Source organism: Bos grunniens, chromosome 2, assembly GCF_055505025.1.
Source record: "Bos grunniens cultivar Pamir isolate PY7600 chromosome 2, Bosgru_T2T1.0, whole genome shotgun sequence".
In the NCBI taxonomy this organism is placed as follows: domain Eukaryota; kingdom Metazoa; phylum Chordata; class Mammalia; order Artiodactyla; family Bovidae; genus Bos; species Bos grunniens.
In genome coordinates this window covers 136,237,240-136,261,096 of record NC_141166.1, presented here as the reverse complement: position 1 = coordinate 136,261,096, position 23,857 = coordinate 136,237,240, and the positions used below count along the sequence as shown (strand labels likewise).

General features: G+C 44.7%; 1 protein-coding gene and 1 pseudogene across 9 annotated transcripts in view; one reads left to right on the top strand and one right to left on the bottom strand.

The window, feature by feature from the left end:
- HERC2 (HECT and RLD domain containing E3 ubiquitin protein ligase 2) overlaps positions 1-23,857 on the bottom strand; it is a 235,206-nt gene that overhangs the window by 2,821 nt on the left and 208,528 nt on the right. For all 9 annotated transcript variants that reach the window (XM_086363170.1, XM_086363210.1, XM_086363152.1 and 6 more), the window contains 11 exons: positions 21,399-21,576; positions 20,727-20,888; positions 18,665-18,756; positions 18,323-18,462; positions 13,667-13,854; positions 12,822-13,019; positions 10,165-10,248; positions 1,909-2,050; positions 1,591-1,785; positions 836-948; positions 40-230 (listed from right to left, as the gene is read on the bottom strand). In XM_086363170.1, the coding sequence (XP_086219296.1) occupies positions 40-230; positions 836-948; positions 1,591-1,785; positions 1,909-2,050; positions 10,165-10,248; positions 12,822-13,019; positions 13,667-13,854; positions 18,323-18,462; positions 18,665-18,756; positions 20,727-20,888; positions 21,399-21,576 (1,683 nt within the window). The remainder of the gene's footprint in view (positions 1-39; positions 231-835; positions 949-1,590; positions 1,786-1,908; positions 2,051-10,164; positions 10,249-12,821; positions 13,020-13,666; positions 13,855-18,322; positions 18,463-18,664; positions 18,757-20,726; positions 20,889-21,398; positions 21,577-23,857) is intronic.
- LOC147378819 (ras-related protein Rap-1b pseudogene) lies at positions 6,995-7,819 on the top strand (annotated as a pseudogene).

Here is a 23,857-nt window from a genome sequence, read left to right as displayed (position 1 = left end):
TTACTGAGTTGAAACTCTGGAAGGCAGACTGTTACACACCTGTAGTTTATTGCGAGCCGGACATACTCTGCACGGTTGTCCAGAGTGATGTGTGTGTACTTGGAGCTCAGCTGGATGTCCTGGCCGCTGGCACTAGGCACTGTGAAGGGCAGGCTCATGGCCTCAAACTCCTCTGAGGTCGCTTCATTATCACGGATGTACATGAGTCCAGGGATAAAATCTTTGTCGACCTTTCAAGGGAAGAAGGGAGTTCATCTACTGAGCCAGGGTTGTTCCTCTGCCCCAGGCCCCTGTTCACATCCCATACATGGTCATGCCGGGTCTCGATCTGCCTGGAGCCTGTGGCAAGGCTGTGGCATGTGCCAGGAAATAAAGCAGCAGCAGCAGGGAAATGTTTTCACCCATGGAGCTGAAGAAAGAGTTTGCAACAAGGAAGTCCTTAAAATCACTTGCTGAGAGTGACTGTGTTGGTCAGAGGTGAGTCCCACCTGCACTGAGGGAACCACACCCTGGAGAGGTCCCAGGAGCCTAAACTGCCCCCCAGCTGCCTGCCCACGCGCTCAGCTGTGCCACAGGAAAGACAGCAAGCTTTCTCATCTGACGAGACTATACAAGTGGCAAAGCCCACAAAGCAGGTATCAAGTTCTAGAAACAGGTTGGCCTGTGTCCACACCGCCACTCTGCTACCCGATGGCCAGCAGACTGATCATCATGAGTCTGTTGGGATCTCAGGGCAGGCTATGCCTCTTAACCAGACCGCAGGTGACCCCCACCATGCTTTGCACTGGACACACAGTGAGTCCCATTTCTCTGTCCTCTCCCTCCTGGAGGTTACCTCGCTGAGGTCTGCAATGGTGAGGCTCATCCCAGCCAGCTGCTTCCAGACAGGCTCAGCAAGGTTCAGACTCAGGGGACTTCCAGTCCGAATGGCAATACCCAGTAACACACCTGCTCATTCAAAGCACAGAAGACAGGATATACTTGGTGCTGATGACAAAGTGCCCAGTCCACTCAAGCACACAGTGGAGATGAGCTCGGCACTGGGGCCTCAGTGCCTTCCAAACCAACGCTGCCCCGATTCACAGACTTAGGTCTGTCCGTGCAGCCTTATACCGTACACTAAGATTCATCACTTGCTTCTGTTCCTGTGGACTGAGTCTATAACTCTTCTGCTCTTTCCACCAACAGTTGTAGCCACAGTGGCTAATCCTTGTTTCTTATATGGCAAAGCAGACAGCTGGAGCTTCTCAAGGTAGTTGGAGGCAGTGCCATGAGTGATGGAAGCTGACCCTCACCAGGAGGGCGGGCCTGGCCAAATGTAAAGACTCTCTAAGATGTGATCCCAAGTTTTGGATATGTTTAAGATGCAGAAACACAGTATCTCAGATCCTCTAAGCGACAAAGGCACCGTCTGGTCCTTAGCACAGAGCTGCTAATGGTCCAGCTCTGCATGTCCCTGCAGCTACACACTGAGGAAGCTAAGGGAGGTATTTACAACAGCCACCACCAGTCCCAAGACAGCAGCCATTACACTAAGCAGAGCACATGGAGCTGCACACCTGCAGCACTGCATCCACACGAGAGGCCTACCCAAGAACCGGAACATGTTGGTGTGCACAGGCGCCCTGGCAGCTGGGCTGAACAGGTAGCAGTCCCGGTTGGCCCCCGACTCGTCCCTCCCATTGGGTGTTACGATCAGAAGTGGGGTGAGTCCATTCTGCAGCTCCTCACATATCTCAGCTATGGACTCACTGTAGCCACCACCACAGTCATCCACAGATTCACCTAGGGAAAAGGAGGGTCAGCAGCTCACAGTCACTGACTCCATCAGAGCCCCCTGGGGAGCATCTGGGGGGTCTCCCAGTTCTCCTCTCACACCAACACCCCTCCACACACGCGAGCTCTCACCCACAAACTTGACCTTCCAGACGCGGTGTGGGAGGAGGAGGCTGTCAGGACTGAACGAGGTCATCTTAGCGCACATCTGCCCAAAGACAGACTTGGTCCCATCAGGGCCCGCGAGGCCCCCTTTACTTCTTGAACGCTTGACCTAGAGACAGAAAGAAGGAAAATACATAACAAAGTCCACAGCAGAAAGCACATGGGTGCCATCTTCACAAACTGACCAGCCCTGGAACCCCTGCATCCAAAGCAGTGCTCTGCAGCTGATCATCCCTCCTGCTACCCTCGCCTGCCCTGTCCTGGTCACAGTGGGGGTGACGGTGGGGTCCCTCTACAGACAACAAACAGCACTCAGATTCCTGGTGTCACCCCTACAACCTCAGGCCACTGTGAGCACCCAGAAAACTCAAGTACAACCACCTGAGCATGCCTGTGCAAACATGAAGGGCAGCTGGACCTCCCAAGAGTAACTCCTGTCCTCGTCTCCTCACCCACACCTGCTGAGGACCCCAAGGATCAGCTTTGAGCTCCTCTCTCTCCCGCCCTTGACACAGGCTGCCTGCTAGACAGCTGTGTCAGCCAGGCCAGGGCCCGCTCACCAGCACACACAGCACATCAGGACGGGTGGCGTCTATCAAGAGAGCACAGACCACAGGGAAAGCTGCAAGCAGCTCAAGTAGGCAGTAACTGCAACCTGGTTTATCCTCACACTGTATTTAACCTTACCCATCGTCTCCATGCAGAGAAGGCAATGGCACCCCACTCCAGTACTCTTGCCTGGAAAATCCCATGGACGGAGGAGCCTGGTGGGCTGCAGTCCATGGGGTCGCTAAGAGTTGGACACGACTGAGCGACTTCACTTTCACTTTTCACTTTTATGCATTGGAGAAGGAAATGGCAACCCACTCCAGTGTTCTCGCCTGGAGAATCTCAGGGATGGGGGAGCCTGGTGGGCTGCTGTCTATGGGGTCGCACAGAGTCGGACACAACTGAAGCGATTTAGCAGCAGCAGAAGCAGCAGCAGCATCGTCTCCATGACGAAGAGACAGGATACCTGAAAGCAGCCTCTAAGCAGACCATCAGCCCTGGGAGGATCACATCCAGTGGCTCTGAGGCCAGACCTGGATGCACCAGCTTGGCCAGAACAGAATCTTCCTTCTGTCCTTTTTTTCACCTGCACAGATTCTATTCAACCCTTGGGGTCACTGTGTCTCCAAGTATGAGCACTTATCCCACCTGAGTTTCTTATCATAAGCTATCCAGATTGATGTAAAAGTAGCTGTGGTTTTGCATTGTTGAAATTTGCCATTTGACACTGGAATACATTCTTAAATAAATGTGGTTATGTTACACTTCATTTTAACATGCATTTCTTGCTTTATGTTTTTTGCTAATGATTTATTACTTGCTGCTTATTTTATATTTATTTTAAACGAGAGTACGTTATCGCTTCCCTGGTGGCTTAGATGGTAAAGCGTCTGCCTGCAATGCGGGAGACCCAGGTTCGATCCCTGGGTTGCGAAGATCTCCTGGAAAAGGAAATGGCAACCCACTCCAGTATTCTTGCCTGGAGAATCCCCACAGATGGAGGAGCATGGTAGGCTACAGTCCATGGGGTCACAAAGAGTCGGACACGACTGACTGAGAGTACATCATGAGAAACGCTGGGCTGGAGGAAGCACAAGCTGGAATCAAGATTGCCAGGAGAAATATCAATAACCTCAGATATGCAGATGACACCACCTTTATGGCACAAAGTGAAGAACTAAAGAGCCTCTTGATGAAAGTGAAAGAGAGTGAAAAGTTGGCTTAAAGCTCAACATTCAGAAAACTAAGATCATGGCATCTGGTCCCATCATTTCATGGCAGATAGATGGGGAAACAATGGAAACAGTGGCTGACTTTATTTTTGGGGGCTCCAAAATCACTGCAGATGGTGACTGCAGCCATGAACTTAAAAAACGCTTACTCCTGGAAGGAAAGTTATGACCAACCTAGAGAGCACATTAAAAAGCAGAGAGATTACTTTGCCAACAAAAGTCTGTGGTTTTTCCTGTGGTCCTGTATGGATGTGAGAGTTGGACTCTAAAGAAAGCTGAGTGCCAAAGAATTGATGCTTTTGAACTGTGGTGTTGGAGAAGACTCTTGAGAGTCCCTTGGACTGCAAGGAGATCCAACCAGTCCATCCTAAAGGAGATCAGTCCTGGGTGTTCATTGGAAGGACTGATGTGGAAGCTGAAACTCCAATACTTTGGCCACCTGATGCGAAGAGCTGACTCAATGGAAAAGACCCTGATGCTGGGAAAGATTGAGGGCAGGAGGAGAAGGGGATGACAGAGGATGAGAAGGTTGGATGGCATCACTGACTTGATGGACATGGGTTTGAGTGAACTCCGGGAGTTGGTGAGGGACAGGGAGGCCTGTCGTGCTGCATGTGGTTCATGGGGTCGCAAAGAGTCAGATACAACTGAGCGAATGAACTGAACTGATGGAAATGATGTTAGACCAAAAGCAAATTCAAGTGATTTTCTTATTCAAGTTCAAAATGGGTTGTAAAGCAGCAGAAACAAGGCACAACATCAACAACACATTTGGCCCAGGAACTGCTAACGAATGTACATTGCAGTGGTTGTTCAAAAAGTTATGCAAAGGAGACGAGCCTTGAAGATGAGGAGCATAGGGGCTGGTCATCGGAAGTTGACAATGACCAACTGAGAGCAATCATCAAAGCTGATCCTCTCATAACTACACAAAAAGTTGCCCAAGAACTCAGTATCAACCATTCTACAGTCATTTTGCATTTGAAGCAAATTGGAAAGGTGAAAATACTCAGTAAGTGGGTGCCTCATGAGCTGACTGAAAATCAAAAAAATGGTCATTTTGAAGTGTCATCTTCTCTTACTTTATGCACCAACAAACTATTTCTCGATTGGATTGTGATGTGAGATGAAAAGTGGATTATATGACAACCAGTGATGACCAGTTCAGTGGTTGGACCAAGAAGCAGCTCCAAAGCACTTCCCAAAGCCAAACTTGCACCAAAAAACAGGGTCACGGTCACTGGTGGTCTGCTGTTGGTCCGATCCACTACCACTTTCTGATTCCTGGAAAAATCATTACATCTGAGAACCATGCTCAGCAAATTGATGAGATGCACTGAAAACTGTAACGCCTACAGCCAGCACTGGTCAACTGAATGGGCCCAATTCTCCGTGACAACGCGCAACCGTATGTTGCACAACCAATGCTTCAAACGTTGAACAAACTGGGCTATGAAGTTCTGCCTCACTGCCATATTCACCTGACCTCTCGGCAACTGATACCACTTCTTCAAGCATCTCAACAACTTTGAGCGAAGGGAAAACACTTCCACAACCAGCAGAAGGCAGAAAATGCTTCCCAAAAGCTTGTCAAATCCTGAGGAATGGATTTTTATGCTACAGGAATAAACAAACTTATTTCTCATCGGCAAAAATGTGTTGATAGTAATGGTTTCTATTCTGATTAATAAAGATGTGTTTGAGTTAGTTATACTGATTTAAAATTCAGGGTCTGAAACTGCAATTATTTTTGCACCAACCTAGTAAGATGCCTCAACAGATCAGAACAATGGCCTCAAGCCCTTACTCAGCTACTCAGTGGACTAAGTAACCCTGCAGCCTGCATCTCAGGCTGTGCTTCAGAATCACCCAGGAAGCTCAGTCTGAAGTGATGGCAAAATGAGAAGTTAAGGAAAAATGATTCTGAAAATGTACTTCTACACTGACTCCTCTGGCTAAACTCTCATCATCCTCAACTTCTTTGTGAGTTCTCAGCTGAGTTTAACAACTAATTTTCCTTATTGCAGAAATTATCAATCTTAAGACTAAAAGAACAATGACAATAACAACAGTTTCCCGTGGAGTGAGTTTTCCTACACGCCACACATTCAGCTGCACGTTCTCATATGTCATTTCATTTAGCCTCAGCAGCTCTCTAAGGCATACAATACCTGGGGGGGAAGTGAGCTACACAAAGGAAGAGGATGTGTTCCTCTGTGAGGGTAAGTAAGACACAGACTTGCTTCCCACTTGAAAGATCACATCACCTCCATTTACAGTGCCAGTTAACACAACCTGATACTCTCAGCCGCTACGAAGGAGCATGGCTCTATGAATACAGCCAGGACACTGAAAGGACAGGGTTGTGTACCTGCTATCTCTGAACAGCAGGAATATAGGTAGTTTTAATTGTCTTTAAATTTTCTAAATTTTTGGAAATGTGCTCATTCATTATCTATAATAAAATTTTAATATACACTGATTTTTAGACCCTGTTACAAAACTAAATCAAATTCAAACAGAAATACCCTCCAAGAACACAGCCTACTTTTAGTGTCTCTAGGGCACTTTTAACATAAAGTAAGAAAATCTCTCCACAGGCATCCCCACAAAAGTTGCAGCCCTGGGAGAGTACAGGGAAGAGGCCACCTACACCACCTTTCTGGGTGACTACTGGTGTCTGCGTTCAACTTGGACTCACAGACTGTCCCCTCCACCGCTCTGCTCTATTTTATCTCCATCTTTGTGGAAGTTCTTCCTAATTTTAAGAGTGGGTATGAAAGCCTGAATTAAGGAGAATCTGGCTCCGGCGCCTGAGGGTCTCTGTAGCTGGAGTGGCTGCTCCGACATCAACGAGCACTGTACACTGCACCGAAGGGTATTTATACGTCTTTTAAAAAATGTGCAATAAAATCTGTTTGCCCTCTTATCTATTCTTATCTAGTCACGTCTGTTCAGACATGCACCCAAAAGACTCATAACTCAAGGTACTAGGGATATAAAGACGAGAAAGAAAGAGTCATCAAGCACACAATGACTGAAAAATGTGCCTAGTGCAGATTCCAGGTTATCCAGGTTCCCAGACGACCAGGGCCCCTGGGCCTGGACACCCACATTAGGCCACTGGCCCCAGCATGGTGCCCGTGCATGTCTGAGGCAAGCCTGAGACCCAAGAACACCCAACTGCCTAAATTAGACGATCTGCAGCCATCAGCCTTCTGCACTTATGAACTTAAGTATTTAAAACCTAATAATGGAGCCGGAGTGGTGGCGGCGGCGGCGGCAGCAGCAGGGGTAGCGGCAGGACCGCCGTGGCGCCAGGAGCAGCGACTCGGAGGGAGCGTGAGGCGACGCTGGCTGCGGGCACCCGGTGACAGCGCGAGAGGTACTAGCTTTTACAAGCTTGCACCATGCGTGAGTATAAGCTAGTCGTTCTTGGCTCGGGAGGCGTTGGAAAATCTGCTCTGACTGTACAGTTTGTTCAAGGAATTTTTGTTGAAAAATATGGTCCTACGATAGAAGATTCTTATAGAAAGCAAGTTGAAGTAGATGCACAGCAGTGTATGCTTGAAATCTTGGATACTGCAGGAACGGAACAATTCACAGCAATGAGGGATTTGTACATGAAAAATGGACAAGGCTTTGCGTTAGTTTATTCCATCACAGCACAGTCCACATTCAATGATTTACAAGATCTGAGAGAACAGATTCTTCGAGTTAAAGACACGGGTGATGTTCCAATGATTCTGGTTGGTAATAAGTGTGACTTGGAAGATGAAAGAGTTGTAGGAAAGGAACAAGGTCAAAATCTAGCAAGACAGTGGAACAACTGTGCATTCTTAGAATCCTCTGCAAAATCAAAAATAAATGTTAATGAGATCTTTTATGACCTAGTGCGACAAATTAACAGAAAAACTCCAGTGCCTGGGAAGGCCCGCAAAAAGTCGTCATGTCAGCTGCTTTAATATACTAAATGCATTGTAGCTCTGAGCCAGGTCTGAAGAACTGTTGCCCAATTCAACAGTGCCAGCATTCCAACTTTGTTAAACCTACCAACATCTTAAATGGACTTTCTGTGGTGGTACCCTTTAAGAGGCGGATGAAAACTACTACATCAGTTTGCACATTCTAATCACCTTCCAGTATCACAGAGAGATTTTTACTTATATAATAGTCCTAGAGTATGCAGCTGGTAAAACCAGAGGCTACAATCCAGTATTACTGCTAAGAGACATTTTTCATCCACCAATGTTGTACATGTATGAAAATGGTGTACTGTATACTTTAACACACCCCATACTTTGTATTGGAGAGTACAATAATGTAAATCCTAAAAGCACCACTATTTTAGCATAATAAAAGAAAGTCCAAAGAGCTCCTATATAGACTACTCCAGATAACTTTGCTTCTTTGATACTTGTAGCTTATTGTAATTTTTTTTTAAGAAATTCAAGGTCATTATCATTGTATTGTACAAATAAGCGCTTTGATTAACACAGCTATATAGTTTTTTTAATTTTTAAAAAACCTGTGGAGACAGTGATCTTGTCTTTAAAATATGATAGTCCTTTCAGTATAATGTCTTAGATTAAAGACGTTGCCTTTAATATCTGTTGGGAAGGAAATGTCCAGACTTTTCAAATCTTTTATTATATGTTTCCTTTTTTGTTTACATAGGGAACAATGTTTATAGTTGTGTGTACAGTGGGGGTCTACAACAAGAAGTGTATATTTTCAAACAATTTTTTAATGATTTAACAATTTTTGTAAATCATTTTCAGGCTTCTGCAGCTGTAGATTCTCACTGTGAATCCCCTGCTTGCTCATGCATAAGTGTATTTGCAATACCAAATATACAGGTTTAGTATTTTTGCCTGTTAGTGATTGTTTCCCATGTGTAACATTTTGGTTGAGATGTTAAATGGTGGAAGAGTACTGTGGATGTGAATGTGGGAAGTAATTTTAATCATGTGTAATTGGTCACAAGGCCTAAGTTGCAGTAACTATTGCTGTTTTATTTAACAATGCCTTGTTGCTTTGTATGCATTAACGTTTGGGTGTAAAGATTGTGTGTCTATCCAACAGGGAGCCACAGTATTTAAATTGACCAACCTAATGTTACAACTACTTTTGAGGTGGCCAAATGTAAACTAAAAGCCTTAATTAAAGTGGTGCAATTTTGTATAACTTAGCATCAGTAGTTCAATAAATTTGGATTGCCATGCAAAAAAAAAAAAAAAAAACATCTAATAATGTAGAGAAAACCAAAATGATTCTCCAAGGGGGGAAATAAAAGCTTTCTCATTAATCTAATTAAATAGCCCATTTGTTTGTGGAATGGGCTGACTGACCTCCAGCTTCACATTAAACATTATGACGTCAGTGAATTAATCACTTCCATCAGCATGGTCACATGTGTTCTCCAACAAAGGACAAGAGTTGTTGGAGAACTCTTCTCCAACAAAGGAGAAGAGTTGTTGCCTTAATTAAAAATGCCCCCCAAGAACAACTCTGGAAGAATTTCTAGTCATATAACCAACATCAGGGTAAAAATCATGTGCTAACAAGGAAGTTCAGGAACAAAGCACTTGTTCTTCATGGCTCGCTTTTGCTCCAGAGGTGGGGCCAATTTCATCTGCATGGTAAATGTCAAGTACACACACTGTCATCATTAGTGCCTTTTGTTTTAATTCTTTTAATGTGAAGCTTATATACATTCGGCAGCAGTATAAGTCCAGAGATAGTCTCCTTTTCATTTCTTTGATTACTACTGTGATGCAAAGTCTTAGTATTAGTGATTCTGGCCTATTAAACTGGCAAAGTAAGCCATCAGAATCGGAGAGGGTGTGAGGCTGGTGTGAATACGAAACCTGCTCTGCATCTCAGAACCTAACCCAAGTGGGTGACTGAAGACACACACGTAGCTAGAGCCACACCAGCTGGCCCTGCTGTATCCCAGAAAAGCAAGCCCAACTTTCCAGCCCACAGCAGAGAAATCAGCATGTGCCGCTGGTTAGCAGAAACAATCGCACAGCCCCACGGCACATGACAGAGATCTGGGTGCTTACAATGCATTAAGGGGAACAGAGAGCAAGTTATCAAAGTCTAGTTCAGGTTATAACATACCCCACAAACATTAGCAGCAGTTGTCAACATGTGGTGGAAATATGGGTCATTTTTATTTTTCCCTTTTTGCTTATCTGGATTTGTGCTCCCAGGTTATCTGAAATAAGCTTTCCTTCTTCGTGTTATAAAGAAAACCATTTACATGGCCACCTGGCAGTCTCAGCACCACAAGCCATCCCACACACATGGCACCTTGCTCTCAAACCAAGGGCACAAGAGGAGTCTTGCTGTGAGCACTTGCCCCAGGCTGCAGGGACGCAACTCACAACCACAAAATCATCGCATCTGTGAACAGAGAACACCTCCATTTTGTTACCTGGATGCGGTTCAACTCCACCACAGGGCCGTGCTGGCGATCTCGCACCATAGTGGCTTGTACTACTTTTCGGAAGGCTGCTTCCTAAAACACACCACAACAAAATTTAGAATGTTATACATTAAGTATTACCCATAGATATTCCACGTCATAAAACTCCCTTTTTCAGGTCTGAGGTGGCCCAGGGGATTAGCCTGGCATCAATACACAAGTCCCTGCAGAGGCTGAGGCAGCCAGCAGGGCCAGTGCTTGGCACTGCTCCCTGCCTGCCATCTGGGGGTAGGAGGCACCCAACATGCCCTGGACACAGAAAGGAGAGGGCCAGAACCTGAGGAGCAGCTGCTCTAACTCAGGTCTCAGGCCAGGCTCAGGGCTAAGGAGAAACCTGAGGTTTCCCAGCCAACTGCAAGTCCAGTACTGGCAGACTGAGGCACCAACTACACCGCAGCACTGCTGTCCCGACAGAGACGCCAGACACAAGGCGGCAGCAGCAGGGAGCCAGGGGAGGGGCCAGGGCCGGGGTGGGGTGGGGAGACACCTGCACCCTACACTGAGAGAAACCTGGAAAACCCAGGGTGAAGACGACAGGGAAGTGGAGTGGGTGCCAACTCCACCCGGGGAAGCATGCCTGTGTGGGCCCCAGCACATGGGGAGACTGTGCGGTGCTGTGCGCGTGCCTGAGGACAGGACCAGACCCCAGAGGCCCTCAAAGGAGACAGGGTCACTGGCAGACACGGGTCCCCACAAGTGGACCCCGTGTTCTTTTCTGGAGAAAGGGTGGCTAAGAGAGACGTAGAGGGCAGGGCACACTGCTCTTAAGTCAGAGCCCTAGAACTCTCACCTGTGGAGGAGGCGAAGGCAGAGGTGCTCCCATCTGCACAGAGGGGGCCACAGACACACACTCCACACCACACAGGAGACTGCAGAGCAGGCCCCTCCCCACACAATCCTGCACACCAACCAGCTACCTTTGCCCTCACCCTTCCTGACCTCTGCTCTCCCCCTGCTCTGGGCAAGCGTTCCCTTCCCCACAGAGCAGCCCCCCTAGTCCCACCCTCCTGAGATGCGCTCTCTTCTGGGCTCTGCTGACTCCACAGTCACCAACAAAAACTACTTGCCAAAACTCCCAGCAGAAGCAGTCCTTTCTAACTAGGACCAAACAGGCTGATCCTCTGTTGCTGAGGGAACCTTTCAGCCTCCCTGAGGCCCCCATACCCCACTCAGTTACAGGAGACTCGCACACTGTGTGAGATGCTGCCTCTCTGCTCTCCCCACAAGGAGAGGCTTTCTCCCTTTTATTGCGCATTATCACCTTCACTCTGAGGGATTAAAGTAATGATGAAAGGAATCAATTTGCCATTTTTATTACTTAAAAATGGTTGAAGATTCAAATTTGATTTTACCTGTCCACAATTTTTTCCTGCTCCCCATTATCAGAGAAATTTTTCCATTACCACAATCCCCATCATTGCCTACATGTCTCTGCTGCTGCTGCTAAGTCACATCAGTTGTGTCTGACTCTGTGCAACCCCATAGATGGCAGCCCACCAGGCTCCCTGTCCCCAGGATTCTCCAGGCAAGAACACTGGAGTGGGTTGCCATTTTCTTCTCCAATGCATGAAAGTGAAAAGTGAAAGTGAAGTTGCTCAGTCACATCGGACTCTTCAAGATCCCATGGACTGCAGCCTACCAGGTTCCTCCGTCCATGGGATTTTTCAGGCAGGAGTACTGGAGTAGAGTGCCATCACCTTCTTCGACATGTCTCTAAGCCACACATAAAATGTGTGCACCAGTCTTTTGTGGCTAGGAATTTTAGGAAATAAAGCTAATCCTGAAAAATAATCTGTTTGGACAGTACTCCAAAACATCTAAATTTTATTATCATTAAAAACAGGCCATGACCTTGGATTAAAAACCCTATTATGTCACAATCAGAACCCTCAGGGCAAGGACTCCTTAACCTAACCTCTATACTTTTTTCCCTGTATAAACACCCCCTAGCATACAGCAACTGAGCCTCTTCTAGGCCGTCCTGCCAAGATGCTTGCCAGAAACTTGATGACTTCAGATATCTCAATTCTAGACAGCTCAAATTATTACAAATGTCAGTGGGTCAAAATCTGTCTGACACCTTTCAGAAGCCCTCATTCCTGATTCTTTCCAGAGTCTGATAAATTACCTTCAATCAGGAATTTCTACATATCCTAGTATAATACTTTTATCTAAGCAATCTATAACTTCTGGGTCCTCTGCTAGACATACCTGGAGAAGAAATTATCTCATTTTTTTTCCTTCCTGCTGCCAGTAGGAATTTGCCATAAAGCCTCAAGTCCAGGATAGCAGAGAGCACTGTAAGAATGGAAGCTTAGTTTTGCCAACCCCCTCCTGAGGGGTGGGGTAGTGGGAAAGAGATTACCAGGAGAAATCATAGCACCTAACCATTTTAATATAAGCTCCAGAAAAGAAGGGATTTGTGTCTGTCTGTCACCAATGCACTCTAAGAACCCAGGACAGAGCCTGGTACATAGTAGGTGCTCTGTGGACATTTGCTAAATGACCTGTTTTCAGTATATTTCTGGTTTAGAAATTTTTGTTGGATTAAAACTTACTAAGGATAACAACATCACCTACAGTAAAAATTGTTACCAGAGCAGTACCTTTCCCTGGGATATCAGAATTCCTCGAAGAGTGTCAAACCCCACAGATGGCCCAAGTCCAGTTTCATCGAGAGAGCCCTCAAGGTCAAACATGGGGATGCAGGGGCAAAAGAGCTCTGAGATGTGATGCAGGAGCAGCAGCCGGTTCCTCAGCGCTATGATAGGGATTTCCTGTAAATGATTGTACTCCATGGGAACCTGAAACATGGAAACTTGTTATGTCAATTTAGATGTCAAATGCACCGTTAAGCCACAGTATAGCAGATGGGTTGAAAATACTGTTCTTGAAAACAAAGAAGCACTATGACTTCTGAGTTTGGTTTGAAAAATCTTGCCATTTTAAAAATAATATTCTGGCCATTTTGCCTGAGCCAAGAAATGTTAACCAAGGAGAATGCTAAAAAAAAAAAATTAGCTTATAGAATTATATTTACTACAGAAAACATACAATCTGTACTACCAGAATAGTTCATAAAATTTTTAATAAAGGTGACACACTGATATACACAGAATGTTGACAAGTGTGAATAATTAAGGTTCTTATATGTGTGAGTGCTCAGTTGTATATGACTCTTTGCGACCGCAGGGACTGTGCCCACCAGGCTCCTCTGTTCATGGAGTGTTCCAGGCAAGAATACTGGAGTGGGTAGCCATTTCCTACTCCAGGGGATTTTCCTGACCCACGGATTAAACCTGGTAATTAAGGTTCTTAAAATACTGTTTTTATCATTATGAATCAGAGGAAAGGAAGTGTGTGCATGCTTGTACACCCATAACTTAGTACATAGAGCATAACTTTGTCACAACATGCATGCCTGCTAGCCCATTTGGCTCAACCAACTGACCTGTACAGGGAGCTTCCCAGCACTGGCGGGCTTGCTGGTTGACCAGGCGAGAGTGTGTGCTGAGCCACAGGCCACACGGTTGACCTTCTTACCCTGAAGAGCAGCTACCAGCCGAGGCCTCTGGATGGCATTTGTTGTTCCGTCTCCCAACTGTCCCTCATCATTGTCACCCCATGTATAAACTTCACCTAAAGCAGCAGATTGAGAACAAGGACTTGCAGACAAGAACCAATAAATGCACAACCACCACATCTTCCCACGTATCCAGTTCTCACTACCCTCCAACTGACTGTTGGAGGTCATCTGTGCAAAATGTTACACTTATGGTGACCTAGATGTCTTGAATCACAATACTTAAAAGGCAGCAGGATTCCCAGGATTCTTGACAGCCTCTGCTGGCTAAAACTCCTTTTCCAAGTGTGTCTGTTCAGCAGACTAAGCATGTACCTGGAAGCAGCTCTTAATCCAAACAAGTAACATCAAAACAGATGGTAAAAACAATCCAAATTGATTTTGCATGTTAAAGGAAGAGAAAGTCAATTTTTAACTAAACAAAATCCATGTCTTAAAGGAACATGTGCTCTTCTAATGGTTATTCCTATCCTAAACTCAAGATTCAAACACTGATGAGAATCACGCTTTTCAGCACACCATGCGAGACTCCAATCACAAAACACCACTGTATGGTTACGATGGTGATTAGAACAGAAGTGAATTTAGTTCTGCAGAGATGTCACAAGCCTTGCCAGATTCACAAAGACTCCTCAGGATGCCATGCAGCCATAAGCACCACTCTACAAAGTACAAGGCCTGCACAATGAAGGGCAGGGTGCTTGTGTCCTTCCCCTTCCTGTTCTGGATAGCTCAGTCCGAAAGCCACTGGGTAGGTGTCAGAGTGCAAACAAGAGGAAGAGAGCCTCTCTGCAGAGGCACAGCTGGGTGAAACGACTCAGAATGCACAGGGGCAAGGGCTTCCACAAAGAGGGTAAGCCCAGTAGGAGAGGTAGGCCAAAGCAGGGAGCTGTATACCCATGAGAGGGCACAATCCTGATTGCCGGGGCAGTCACAACCGAGTGAGGTAAGGATCCACACGGGGGAGAAGTCAAAGGCAATGATGGGACAGCAGCCACTACAGGAAGAGTAAGTTGCTACATTAGAGGACCAGGTTTCTTACAAAAGAGAAAGGAGTTACAAGGATGGGGAGAGAGAAAACTAGAATGAATCGGTGGTTTAGAACTAGATGGTATGGGAGGGAGGAGGGAGCAGGGTTCAGGATGGGGAACACATGTATACCTGTGGCAGATTCATTTTGATATATGGCAAAACCAATACAATATTGTAAAGTTAAATAAAATAAAAAATAACTAGAGCTTGGGGTACTTGTGTGAACAAGTTGTGTTCACTGTATATATATACATACAGAAACAAACACAGATGTAATTTTGTATATTATTTACACATATATTCCCTAGCTCTGTCCTCTATGAAGGTCTGACAGCAGTGATAGCATTTTAGCAATGAGCGCCTGTAGACCAGATCTTGTCTTTTAAATGCCATTTTCTCCAAAGGTACCAGGACTCCTTGGGGAAACATCAAATTCTAGGTCTGAGACATAAAGACTGAGGATAAGGACAGAATGTCTTACTGTGCCAGAAAGCACAGAAGTACTCAAGGAATGACGTGGGGATACTCCAGGAGATGAAACAGGGCATGATTTAAGCATCAAGGTAAGTAATAGCAACAGCTTATATTTTTGTTGTTGTTCAGTCACTAAGTTGTGTCCAACTGTTTGTATCCCCATTGAGTGCAGCATGCCAGGCTCCTCTGTCCTCCACTATTTCCCGGAGTTGCTCAAACTCATGTGTCCATTGAGTCGGTGATGTTATCTAACCCTCTCTTCCTCTGCCACACCCTTCTCCTTTTGCAGCATCAGTCTTTTTCAATGAGTTAGCTCTTCACATCAGGTGACCAAAGTATTGGAGCTTCAACTTTATCATCAGTACTTCAAATGAGTATTCATAGGGTTGATTTCCTTTAGGATTGACTGGTGTGATCTCCTTGAAGTCCAAAGGACTCTCAAGAGTATTCTCTAGCACCATAGTCTGAAAGGATCAATTCTTCGGTGCTCAGCTTTCTTTACGGTCCAACTCTCACATCCATACATGACTGCTAGAAACCATAGCTTTGACTGTACAGACCTTTGTTGGCAAAGTGATGGCTCTGCTTTTTATATACACTGTCTAGGTTTATCATAGCTTCCTTCCAAGGAGCAAGCGTCTTTTAATTTCATGGTTGAAGTCATCATCCACAGTGACTGTGGAGCCCCAAAAAATAAAGTCTGACACTGTTTCCACTGTTTCCCCATCTATTTGCGATGAAGTGATGGGACCAGATGCCATGATCTTCTTTTTTTGAATGTTGAGTTTTAAGCCAGCTTTTTCACTCTCCTCTTTCACTTTCATTAAGAGGCTCTTTAGTTCCTCTTCACTTTCTGCCATTAGAGTGGTATTATATGCAAATCGGAGGTGGTTGATATTTCTCCCAGTAATCTTGACTCCAGCTTGTGATTTATCCAGGCTGGCATTTTGCATAATGTACTCTGCATAGAAGTTAACCAACAACGTGACAATACAGTCTTGTCGTACTCCTTTCCCAATTTGGAACCAGTCAGTTGTTCCATGTCTGGTCCTAACTGCTGCTTCTTGACCCACATACAGGTTACTCAGGAGGCAGATAAGGTGTGGTACTCCCATCTCTTTAAGAATTTTCCACAATTTGTTGTGATCCACACAGTCAAAGGCTTTAGCATAGTCAATGAAGCAGAAGTAGATGTTTTTCTGGAATTCCCTTGCTTTCTCTATGATCCAACAGATGTCGGCAGTTTGATATCTGATTCCCCTGCCTTTTCTAAACCCAGCTTGTATATTTGGAAGTTCTTAGTTCACGTACTGCTAAAGCCTAGCTTGTAGGGTCTGAGCATAACTCTGCTAACATGTGAAATGAGCGCCACAGATGGTAGTCTGAACAATTTTTGGCATTGCCTTTCTTTGCAACTGGAATGAAAACTGACCTTTTCCAGTCCTGTGGTCACTGCTGAGTTTTCTAGATGCGCTGACATATTGAGTGCAGCACTTTAACAGCATCATCCTTTAGGATTTGAAATAGCTCAGCTGGAATTCCATCACCTCCACTAGCTTTGTTTGTAGTAATGTTTCCTAGGGCCCACTTGACGTCACACTCCAGAATGTCTGGCTCAAGGTGAGTGGCCACAAACAATCGTGGTTATCTGGGTCATTTAAGACCTTTCTTGTATAGTTCTTCTGTGTATTCTTAATTTTCTTAATCTCTTCTGCTTCTATTAAGTCCTTACCCTGTCTGTCCTTTATTGTGCCCATCCTTGCATGAAACAAGCTTACATATATATAACTCATTAAATAAATTAGGAAACCATGAGTCCAACAAGATGAAAACAAAAAAATTTTAAATATCTGATGAGAATAAGTAAATAAAATGTTCAAGAACTCAGCATATCTTACTCAGAGCCACTGTTCATTACAGGGACACAAAGCAAAATCAGCAAACGGCACATGGATGAAGTGCAGAGAAAACCAGGAGCGAGCTCCCAACAGTCCCCCTGCAGGGCTGTCACACGGACATATTTAGTTCCCTGAGTAACAAGCTGTGGCCACGTGTGATGTGCTGTCCACGAGGGAAGCTCATTAGAAACTCAGTGCTCAGGACTTTGAGTGGGGCAGATCATGCAGGCACCTCTGTTCAGCATGTACCCAAGTTCCAGATTCCCGCCCAGGAGGAAGCAGGATTCAGCAGAGACCACACTCTTTTCAAACATTCTAACAAGGCCTCTTTCAATTGGGGTAGTGGGTTAGCCTGAAATCCAGGTTCCCAGAAGCCAGCTGAAGGCCAACCTCACAAGCAGGCCTTTCTAAAAATAGCCATCAAAGTGTGGGGCAAGTGTGGGCATATACTACTATGTGTAAACAGATAGCTAGTGGGAAACGGCCGCATGGCACAGGAAGCTTAGCTCGGTGCTTTGTGATGACCAGATGAATAGGATGGGGGTTGGGAGGGAAGGAGGCTCAAGAGGGAGGGGATATTTGGCCACCTGATGCCAAAGAACTGACTAATTTGAAAAGACCCTGATGCTGGGAAAGATTGAAGGTGGGAGGAGAAGGGGACAACAGAGGATGAGATGGTTGGATGGCATCACAGACTCAATGGACATGAGTTTGAGTAAACTCCAGGAGTTGGTGATGGACAGGGAGGCCTGGTGTGCTGCAGTCCATGGGGTCACAAAGAGTCAGAACGACTGAGCGACTGAACTGACCTGATACACACATACATACATATATAGCTGACTTACTTCATCATATAGCAGAAACTAATACATTGTAAAGCAGTTATACTGCAATTAAGAAAAAATAAATAAAAACAGCCATATCAGCCCTGCTCTGCTCTTTTCTGCCACGAAACACAATATATTCACAGGTATTAACACCAGAGGCCAACACCACAAACGTCTTTTCAGAATACAGTAATGAATCCCTCCATACCCACCCCTCACCACCTTACAGCCGTGTATTCATCCCTGACCTCTCAGATCACACACCTCCAAGTTACAAAATCGCTTCCACCTACCGTCCTCAGAGCAGCACACACAGTGCAGGGAGCCAGTGGCAATGGCAATGACTTTCTTCCCCTGCAGCCCTTGGACTTGCCGAGGTCTTCTAACATGGTCATCAGATCCATGACCCAGCCTATGATAATCACCTTTGCCCCTGCACACAAGAACATGGAACTTATGAGTACAATGCCATCTCGTTCACCATGCTGCCCCACCCTTCTGCAAACACCTACAGGAAGACAGAAATTGCAGCCTGCCACAAAAGTTACATTTCAGTCTACAGAAAGACAGTTAATGTAACTTCAAATTAACAATCATTGGTTTTGGTGGAATTAAATAAACAGAATCTTGCATACCAAGTGTAAACAGCACCAGATTTGGTAAGGGCGACAGAAAACTGGGATCCACATTCCACTTTAACCACTCCAAGGCCTGTAAGAGAGTCAATCTAGAAGGGAAACGGTTCAATTAGACTGATTGAATCAAGGATTTTGCTGATGGCAGCACCCATATACTGAACTAAATCTAATAAAGAACTCTGAAAACCCTTACTTCTATGCCAAATATTTATTACAACTTAAAATCCTGCTCCATGTAACCAAGTATTCTCAAAAGGCTCTGAGGGTACAGAGGCCACAGGCAGGCAGAGACCCATGAGACCTGCTGCGTAAATGAACACACTGCTTGTCCCCAGAATTTACTCTCCCGACTCAGTTTCTCTTTATGGCAGCCCCACTCTCTAGCAAGCCCTGCACTTCACATCTGCCCTCCAGCCTTCCGAGACATAGAAGCCCACAGGGGAGGAGCAGGTAACAGGGAGGAGTACCCAAGACAAACAGGGTTCTGTTACCAGCAATCCATCTGCCCAGGTTATTCCAATTAAAAACAATGGTGATCACGCCAGTATGAGAACCCACTCCCAGCCCCGCCTGCTCAAGGGTCCAGAACCTTCATAGCCAGCACCCAGACGTCTTGTTGGGATTCATTTACCTAGCTATCATCTTTCTTCACCTATCCATCTATGCTCCTTATTACTTGTTTCTGATCCCAGACTCAAGTTCTCATACTTAATTATAAATTTAAATTAGTAATAACTTAATTCTTTTAGTTTTTTCCTCACCCTACCCCCATCACAATGATATCAGTTAATATCCTCCAGTGCCCCCTCTCCCCAAGTACTTGACATTTCAATCCTGGTTAAGTCTAAAGCTTTCTCAGCATAAAAAAGTCAACAATTGTTTCATAAATGTGGAAACCATAAGCAACCTGTCACGTGGTTAAAATTCCATATAACTATAAGGGAAAAGAGAAAGTGGTGATTAGGACAAGGAGGCAGCCTTGAGTCCCAGATTTTCCAGCAGCACCTGCCAAGGAGGCCCTGAGCAGCCACAGCCTCATGGCAGAGGTGCAGGTGCCGTCTCCTTCATCATGCCCTGCCTCTAGCCAGCACCTGCCAATGCCACACCACATGATAATGAAGCCTGTGGTGTCCACGCTGCCCAGCATGGAAGCACATCAGCTCCTGAAATGTGGATACTGTTAAGCGAGGGAGTCAACTATAATTTTACTTACTAGCTCTGATTTAAGCTAACATTTTAGTAGTCATGTATGGCCAGTGGCTATTGTACTGAGCAGCACAGCTCTGAGAAGAACAGCTTGGCAGTTCCAGCTCAGGTTCATATTCTGACTGGCCTTGAGTGGCTTCCCAGCCCCTCCCAGGCTGCCCATGCACCGTGCTGGCCTCTATTCCACACGGGCAGTCTCAGTACACCAGCAAGACAGGATGCCAAGCAGAGACAGCTTCTAGCTTTCTTTCACAGCACCTACACTCCCAAGTCCACAGCAAATCACAGCTGCAGGCTGCTAGGCAGTCAGCAAGTGACCCAAGCACGCCAATGACGAAAAACCTCTGCCAACTACATATTCACAAAGGCAAAATACAGTTGTGACACAAATGTTAATAAACTACCCAGAGCCACTCAGCTCAAGTGAAGCCTCTTCTCTTGGCTTCTCACAAGATGTCCATCTAACAGTTTCTGACTAAGTCAGATGCAGCCTTTCAGCAAGTACTAGTACACTGCACAGCTACAGACCTCAGAACCTGAAGAGTGTGAATGAATTGGTGGTTTTTCCTCAAACAGGGCTACATACTAATTAAAACCACACACTATGTGATTCCTCACGTTCCAAGAGAGCACAAAACAGCACTTATATCTTTATACCTCTGGATCTTCCACTCACTTTTCACCCAATAACCCATTATATTTTTTCCAAAGAAGTTAAAGATGAAGTTAATGCGGTATAGAACAGGACATGAGCCCAGTAGGGCCCTGGGCTCGTGCACGCGGATGGTGCCATGAGCAACCTGAGCTACAGAGACCTCACACCCGAGGGCCCCAGAAACGTCAAGAGAAATACCTTCATGGGCACCTTGCAGCCATCACTGCCTCCTCTGCCCAGCTTGCCGTAGTCCCCATCCCCCCAGGACCAGACAGTGTCGTCATCCGTGAGGCAGAGGGTCTGGGCGTCTCCACTGCCACAGGCAACGTCGACCACACGGTGGCCCTGCAACGCCTCCACCTGCAGAGAAAAGGGACTTAGGGGTTATCTGACCACAACAGGAAGGAGAATCTCCCTGAGAGAGGCTGAGGATTTTTTTTTGTTTTTGGGATGCCTTTTTTAATTCTTCCCAAAAAACAGGTAATCTTAATAATCCTATAAGATAAGACAGAAGATACCCCTCACATATTCAAACTACAGGCATCTCAGCTATAAGAGGCAGGTCTCAGTGTCCAATGCTCAGTTCTGCCACCCTATGGCCTCACCCAAAAAAACTGGGCCTTCTAGGAGACAAAAGTCTCTAGGTAGATGCCAAAGCAATATTTACTAGTGTAGATAAAATTTCAACACTATCCTGTTTAAATGACCTATGGAAAATATACCAAGATGGTTTTTATTCCCACCAAAAATAAAACTGTTAACTCTGAAACTAAAATGAATCTGCAACAGGAAATACTTTTTATTTTTAAAAAAGGATAATGACAACGGCAAGCTGTCCCTCCAGACCTCCCAAGCAAAGCTTCTCCTCACCAGCTTCGGCTTTAACTGGTCCTCACTGTCACTGTGCCCCAGACGGCCATAGCGGCCTTTGCCCCAGGTGTACAGGTCCCCAGCTGCAGTGACACAAGCACTGTGGGCTCCACCGGCAGCAACATCAACCACCTCAGTTCCTCTCAGAGACTCAATGACGCGAGGACGGTCACACGGACTGCAAAAAACATCACCAAATATAGCAGAAAGAGTTTAATTCCTGAATATTTTTAAATTATTTAATATTAGGCTTCTGGTTTGCTGTTCACTTATTCAATGCACACCTCTCAATCTACATCAAGTCAATCATTAAAAAAAAGAAAATCAATCTGGAGGAATCCTTCAGGCCTGAACTCTAAATTACATAATACCCTACCTACCTTCTTTTATACAAACTGCCAAATGCCAGAGAAGAGATGTACAGTCTAAATCAAGGGGTAGCACTTACAGGTTGACTAAGTCTGGACTATAACCTGTTTTTGAAAGGCCAGTGAACTGAGAATGGGTTTTACATTTTTTAAGGGCTGTAAAACAAACAAACAAAACAAGAAAGAAGCATAGACAACAAAGATGGTATGTGACTGACAAAATATTTATTAGTATCTGGCCTTTTAGAGAAACAGGTTATCCACCCTTGCTATAAATCAACTTTTTATTTACAGACTCAAATAGTCTACAACGTGACCAAGCACTTTCTTTTTCTTGAGTTTTGAAAGCTCTTTTTAATGATTTCAGATACAAGACCTTAGTCAAATATATGATGGCAAATGTTTTCCCAGTCTGTAGCATGTCCATCTTAACACTGTCTTTATAAAAATTGTGGATTTCTTCAAAGAGAAGTTCACAATTTTTAAGAAGTCCAATTTATCCTATTTTTCTTTATTGAATTGTGCTTTTGGAGTTCTAGCTAAAAAATCTTTGTCTGACTTAAGGTCACAAAAGTTTTCCCCATGTTTTCTTCTAGAAGTTTTTAATTTTAGGTATATGAATTAATCTTGGATATGATGCAAGATAATTCAGGTTCAAAGATCGAGGTATTCCCTTAGGCAAGGCTGAAGATTTCAGGCTATGGTATGTGGAATTCAGGCTATAGTCCTTATTTCTGGACGGATTACTGGACATGTTGCACAGTCCATGCTTTAAACCAGATCTGAACAGAAGAACGGCTAGTTGGCCTAGGTAGAAAGTGAAGGATTTGGTTTAATTTTGTATATTAACGGTACAAGATAAGAATTTAGGTTCACTGTTTACCATATGGTTATTGAATTGTTCACAACCATTCACTGAAAAGACTATCTTTTCTCCAAAAACTTGTCTTTGAACATCTGTAAATTTTTCAATGCAAACTGTGAGGGACAAATCAAATTTCATTCTTCCATATTTATTGTGTCAGTATCTGCAAGTGCATTTTTGGACTGCCCATCCTGTTCTGCTCCACTGACATATTTCTCTCTTTACAGTACCTCACAGTCTTGATTACTGTATCTTTATAATGAGACTTGAAGTTAGGTGGTATCAGCTCTCCAACTTTGCTCATTTTCAAAGTTTGTTTTTACTATTATAAGTACTTTGCATTTCCACATGAATTTTATAATCAGCTTGTCAATTTCTACACAAATTTTGAATGGGAAGGGGTTGAGTCGATAGGTTAATTTGGGAAAAACAACAAATTAACAATATTGAGTCTTCCAATCCATGAACACAGTATACTCCTCCATAATTTTAGGTCTTTTACAATTTCTCAGTAACATTTTTATAGGTTTTTTTTGTTGTCTATAAGTTATCCTATCTTTGGGTCAAACTTATTCCTTACTATTTCAATTTTAGGGGAAGGGTGTCATAAGTAGTATTTTAAAATTTCAATTTCTGATTGCATATGTAATATGTATAAAGACACACAATTGACTTTTTTTGATACAGGAATGTTTCCTTTGTCTACAACTGACTTTTATTTACTGATCTTCTATCCTGCAACTTTGCTAATCTCACCTCTTAATTCCAATAGCTTTTCTGTAGATACCATCAGATTTTCTACATAAATAATTATATTATGTGTAAATGGACAGTTTTAATTCTGAATATTCACTGGAAGGACTGATGCTGAATCTCCAATACTTTGGCCACCTGATGAAAACAGCTGACTCATTAGAAAAGACCCTGATGCTGAGAAAGATGGAAAGCAGGAGGAAAAGGAGATGACAGAGGACAAGATGGTTGGACGGCATCACCAACTCAATGGACATGAGTTTGAGCAAGCTCCAGGAGATAGTGAAGGACAGGGGAGTCAGGTGTGCTGCAGTCCATGGGGTCACAAGGAGTTGGACTGAGCGACTGAACAACAACAAATTCTCTTTCCAATCTGAATGCCTTTTATCTCTCTGCATTGTTGTAGTGCACTTGCTAAACCTGCTAAACAATGCTGAACACAACTGAATACAACAAGACAGGGATGTCCCTGT